Below are 5,712 nucleotides of genomic sequence, written 5' to 3'. Positions count from 1 at the left end.
CAGCCTTCAGAAAACATTAGGACAGAATAATCGGCTTTTGGGAATCCAGAACACTATCAGTGGCTGGTAGTTACAGAAGAGGCCCAGCAGTTAAAGCAATTGATTACCACAATCTAACTGCTAAGTTACTAGTTAAAATTGTTTATTAGAAAGAGCAGCAGACAAAAGGTATTGAAAAGGGTCTAAGAGCCAGACTATTTAAGGAGATAAGGGGTCCAAGATGATAAAACATCAGTTTAAGGTAGAACTGAACTAAAATTCTCTAAACATGTTCCCTACTCTATAAAATAGACTTAAAGTGAGGCACAAAGACAGTAAGTTAGTGAAGAAAAGATGCAGCCCTAATACACACATTTTAAAGCAGGTAACTACATGATCTAGAAATCTACTCAGGTCATCAGCCCTCAGCCTTGTACAAGAGGTCTGAGTAGCAGCACACCCTTCTCACATGCAGTCCTGCTCTCAGTTGTGCCCAGGAGTCTGCCCAAGATGGAATGATTGTTAAACTAAGCGTCTTAGGGGCTCTTCAAAATAACTTCTTCAAAAACAAATAAAAGAGGATCCTACCAGCTGTTTGAGCTTTTTCTCAGCTCCATTTATATGAAGTATCCTTTTCAGTAGCTATTAACACCTCTGAAATGGATCTACCCAGCAATTAGGTCTGGCTTGACAGATTACTTGGGCCTAATTTCTATTTATTTCTCCCACAGAACAAAAAGAGAGGGCAGCTTCTGAGCACTTCAGCAGTTTGTCATATGGATACACCAGTTCTCTATCCTAACAAAGCCTGAATAAGAAAATGCCCATACAATCATAGAATGGTTGAAAGGGAACCTAAAGATCTCCCTCTGAAATGGGCAAGGACACCTTCCACTAGACCTGGTCGCTCAAAGCCCCATCCAGCATGATCTTGGACACTTTCAGAGATGGGGCATCCCAACAACTTCCCTGGACAACCTGTGCTAGTGTCTCACCATACTCAGAGTAAAGAATTTCTTTTTAATACCTAAACTAAACCTACCCTCTTAAGTTTAAAGCCACCACCCCTTGTCCTATTACTGCATGCCCTTGTCCAAAGCCCCTCTCCAACCTTCTTATAGGCCCCTTTGTCACTGAAAGGTGTTCCTAAACCCTTCTCTTCTCCAGGCTGCACTGCCCCAACTTCCAGCTTAACTTCAGAGGAGAGGTGCTCCAGCCCTCTGACCATCTTTGTGGCCTTCTTCTGCACTTGTTCCAATAGGTCCACATCCTTCTTATGTTGGGGATTCCGGAGCTGCATGCAGTCCACCAGGCAAGGACTCAGTAGAGCAGAGTAGAGAGGGAGAATCAACCCATGGGGATTCCACGCAGGATGCAGCCCAAGACACGTTTGGCTTTCTGGGATAAAGTGCACAGTGGAAGGTCATGTCAGACTTCTCATCCACCAGTACTCTCAAGTCCTTCTCTGCAGAGCTGTTTGCAATCCAATCTCTGCCCAGACTCTGTCTGTGCCCGGCATCTCCCTGATCCATATGCAGAACCTCGCACTTGGCCTTGCTGAACTCCCTCAGGAATGCACAGGCCCATCTCAAGCCTGTCAAGATCCCTCTAGCTGGTGAACTTTCCCTCCGGTGTGTTGTTGGCGAACTTGCTGAAGGTGCCCTCAATCCCACTGCCCTTGTTGCCAACAAAGATGTCGGACGGTGCCAGTCCCAACACTGACCCACGATGAACAACACTCTTCACACTGTGATCATTCATAAGAACTTTAAAACATACTGGATCAGATAAACCACTGATAAGAAGTTTGGTAAAATTACTCCACCTCACAGGTATTAGAGGAAAAAAAACCAAATACATGAGGAAGAGTGGGTGTTCTTTGTAAAAGCACCACTTATTATCAGGACATCATGTATTTTGTCTGTAATACACAGATGGTAACATGATAACGACAGTGAATCAGGGATGGGAAGAGTTAATTTTGGGGGCATTCTTCACTGTGTCTGTTCATGCCTGTCTGTCATGAGCCTGGACATCAAAACTAGGGGCAGAAACTCCTTTACTGTATAGGGGAGAAATCCCTTCCACCTCTATGGAAAAACAATGAGTGTGTTCCAAGTTTTTAAATCATAGGAAACAACATATGAAGTGATTTAACTATTCTGACTTCTACTGAAGCCATCAAAGTTGAATATGTGCAAAAACAGGCCCTATGGAATAGGACTAATTTCATCAAAAGATAATGAATGGAATCCCTATGGGGCATCAGTAACTCCTGGCTTTCCAGCTCTTCTTGGCTACTGCAAGAGTTAAGCTCTCTCTCTACCTTAAAGGGTCACAAAAATCCTGAGAGTTTAGCAAACAATTAATGAAAAGAGACCTGCAGCTAACTGGACAAGTTCACACATCAGAAAGCAATCATTACATTGTATGTTACTAGCAGGTGGTAAACCATAGTGTTTATCACTTGTCAGCTACAAACATGCTTTGATTTCTTCGTAGGTGACCAGTGCTTTTGTTAATAGCTATTAAAGTTTTTGATAACAACACAATATCCATCACAGTTTTGTTTCATAACAGACTAAATCACATATCTGTTGACTTTGATAGATTAGCCACAAGAAATTCTTATATTTAATACTCATTCTGATTAATCTTGATTTACTGCCTTAGAAAATTTGAATTATGCTGGTAAATGACACCAAGACAATGTTTACTCGTACATTTAAATGGCCTAGGTGCTTCATTCTACAATTAGTCTCTAAACCTGCAATTTATTTGGGAAGATGCTTATCTTGCCTTTTCACTCCTCTTCCCCACTCACTGTTTGTTTATCTCTTGGTTACAAGGGCACTTCTACAAACCTGACTTTGTGGCATTATTCATGACAGCAGCTTGTGTGGCATGAGTTTCCAGAATGATCATCCTAGATAGGAACAACTCCTCCTTCACTGAGTCAACTCACAGTGAGCAAACTCCTTTGGTAACACCAGAAAGACACTGGAGAAATTAGAAAAATAGTAAAATGTGAAGTAGCTAGGCTTGAAACAGGTGGACCAAATGACAGATGTGCCTCTGTATTATTCAAAATAATTATTCATTTCTATGAAATTACTCAAAGCAGCAGTTTTCCAACCTTCTAAACTATATACTGACCACAGTGAACGCTGAAAACATACTGTGGACTATCATGTGTCCATGCTACTATTCTTTTTTAAAGTGTAATAGTTCTATGTTTCAGCATCTCATGGCTACAAAAACTCTATTTACAAACTCCAGCTTGGGTGGAGTGTTGAAGTAAGAGAAGGCTTTTCTCCACATGGTATTTTTCTGGAAAGGCTTTGTCTTTGCTTCGTTTGCTTTGATGTAAACTAAAATGAGTGGGTTTATACATCCAGAAAAATACAAGTGGACGAGAGCAAAACATCAGAAAAATATTAAAGTGAACACGTAAGAAAATTACTAAAATAAACTGGAAGCTAAAGCTTGTTTTCTTAACACAAATGATGGGTTCTCTGACATACAGAATAGCAGGAACTAGCTCCAAGAGTTTTCATCCTATAAGGAAATAGGCAAACTCATTTTTTCATTGACTACTCATTTTACTACATTTTTAGGATTTGCTATTCTTTGGCTCCCACAGCAACGCTGGGAACATCCTTACCTGCAATACAGGTAACAAGATATGCAAGGGCTAGGCTTATTCTTGTGCACACGCTTGATTTTACAGAGATAACAGCTTGGGACTGTAATCTGTCAGCAGGATCAGTTGAACCACTTGTGTCCACACAATTCAGAGTCTCATGCAGATTCTGGGGCTTTTTTTAGCCCCCCTTTTGCTCAAAACTATTAACAATGTTGTACAATCTTGTAATTATAGAAAAAAGATTAATATAAAACAGAAGGGGGGGGGGAAAGGAGAGCCTTCCTGACAAGTGATCTGTTTTTTTTTTTTTTTTTCTTTTAATTTTAAATAAAGCTGTCTGCGAATTTGAGCCTAGAGAGACCTTCATTAAAATCAATTAATCAGTCAGGCTCTCTGCTGAATAGCTTTCTGGAGACAAAGTCAAAATAGGATTTGGGAGCGATGCGTGTGCGACTCCTGTTTAACTTTTCCCTCCAGGGCCGCAGTCTCACACCCCTGACCCGCCTCAGCGGGAGGCGAAGACGGGAAGGATCTGGCACGGGGGTCTGTGCCCGGCAGCTCCGGGGGCAGGGGGACCGGAGCCCACCCGGCGCCGGGGGAACCGCGGTACCTCGAGCAGGTGCCCGGGGCCTGCGGCTCGCCGCCGAGCAGGTGAAGGTTGTGTTCGGCGGCCTTGGTCCCCCTTGGGGAAGGAGCGACCGCCCATCAGTTTAGCGACCTCGGCGAGGGCTGGTTGCTCCCCGCCCCGGAGGCTGGAGGTGACGGCCGCGTTAGGAGCCAACTCCCGGCGGCTGGGTGAGCCCTCCGGGGCGGGCGCCACCTTCCCGGCCCCAGCAACTACCCCGGAGCATCTCCCCTGGCCCCGCCGGCCACAGGAGCAGACCCCAGCCCCGCCGCTGCCTCCGAGACGCTGAGGGGGAAAGTTCTCGCCGCTCCCTCAGCCCCGCGCGGGGCCGGACGAGGCGGCGCGGTGTCCCCCGGCGGCGGAGGGCGGCGCGGGTGCCCTGCTCCTCCCGCCGCCGGCGGCCGCCGCCGGGGCAGCACAGCTGTTACAGAGCCGCGCTGGTCCCTCCTCCCAGCTGCGGCTGCCTCATCTCCCCCCACCCAGCCCGTCCACCCTCTCTCTCGCTCCCCATCTCTCTCTCTCCGTCCCGTTCCCCCCCTGCCCCCGCCTCTCCCCGCCCTGCCGCCGCCGGCCCTGGCAGAGCAGGCACCGCAGGGGGATCTCGATGTAACACCATGACAGGCATCGCCGCCGCCTCCTTCTTCTCCAACGCCTGCAGGTTCGGGGGCTGCGGGCTCCACTTCCCAACCCTGGCAGAGCTCATCGAGCACATCGAGGACAACCACATCGGTGAGTGCCCGCGGGGCCGCGGCCCTTTGGCGGGCGTGGAGTGGCAGGAGCGGGTCCTGCGGGCGACGTGGAGCGCTCCTCGGGGAGGCGGCGGCGTGCGGCGCGGCGGCATGGGTGGGTGCGGGGGAGGCGTGCAGCCCGCCGGCCCTGGCGAGGGGGAGTTAGTTTGCATTGGCAGGAGGGAGCGCAGGAGCCCGGAGGAGGAGGCGGTGGTGGAGGAGGAGGGAGGAGGACGGGCACAGCACGCCGCCTGCTGCTTCCGCCCCGGCGCTGGCTGTCAGGGCTCCGGGGAGGGAGGGAGCCGCCGCCGCGGCAGCCATTCCGCTTCCTCCTCCTCCTCCTCCTCCCGCCGCCGCCACTGCGTCCTGTCAGCGCTGTTGCTAGGTGTGGCGGGGAGCACGGGTCGCGCTCCGGCCGCCGCAGCGCGGGAGGAGCCTCTCGGCGGAGGCACCGGCGTGCAGGAGCCCAGGGCCGGCGGCGCGGTGGGCGTGGAGAAGAAGGCGGCCGCGCCGGGTGAGACCCGCCGCCCTGAGCCGCAGAGCCCAGGCCTGGCCGCGCCGGAGCATCACCTGCGAGCTCTCCCCGCAGCCGCCGCCCCGCGCTCCCCTCCGCCGCCCGTCCCGCCAGGGCCGCGGGGGCGGGGACGCGGCGGGGCGATGACTCGTCAGTGCCTTCCCGGCGCGGGCGCCTCATGGGCGGCGGGCGGGAGCGTGCGCAGGGGCGCCGGGGCCGC

General features: G+C 50.7%; 1 protein-coding gene across 1 annotated transcript in view; it reads left to right on the top strand.

The window, feature by feature from the left end:
* Positions 1-4,766: 4,766 nt before the first annotated feature.
* The window catches only part of JAZF1 (JAZF zinc finger 1), a 187,632-nt gene continuing 186,686 nt past the window's right edge, over positions 4,767-5,712 (top strand). The window contains exon 1 of the mRNA XM_041411490.1: positions 4,767-4,979. Coding sequence (XP_041267424.1) covers positions 4,865-4,979 — 115 coding nt within the window. The 5' untranslated portion in view covers positions 4,767-4,864. The remainder of the gene's footprint in view (positions 4,980-5,712) is intronic.

This window comes from Onychostruthus taczanowskii, unplaced genomic scaffold (assembly GCF_017590055.1).
Source record: "Onychostruthus taczanowskii isolate IOZ18803 unplaced genomic scaffold, ASM1759005v1 scaffold36, whole genome shotgun sequence".
NCBI lineage: Eukaryota > Metazoa > Chordata > Aves > Passeriformes > Passeridae > Onychostruthus > Onychostruthus taczanowskii.
Note: the sequence above shows the minus strand (reverse complement) of the source record. Positions and strands in the feature narration are given on the sequence as shown.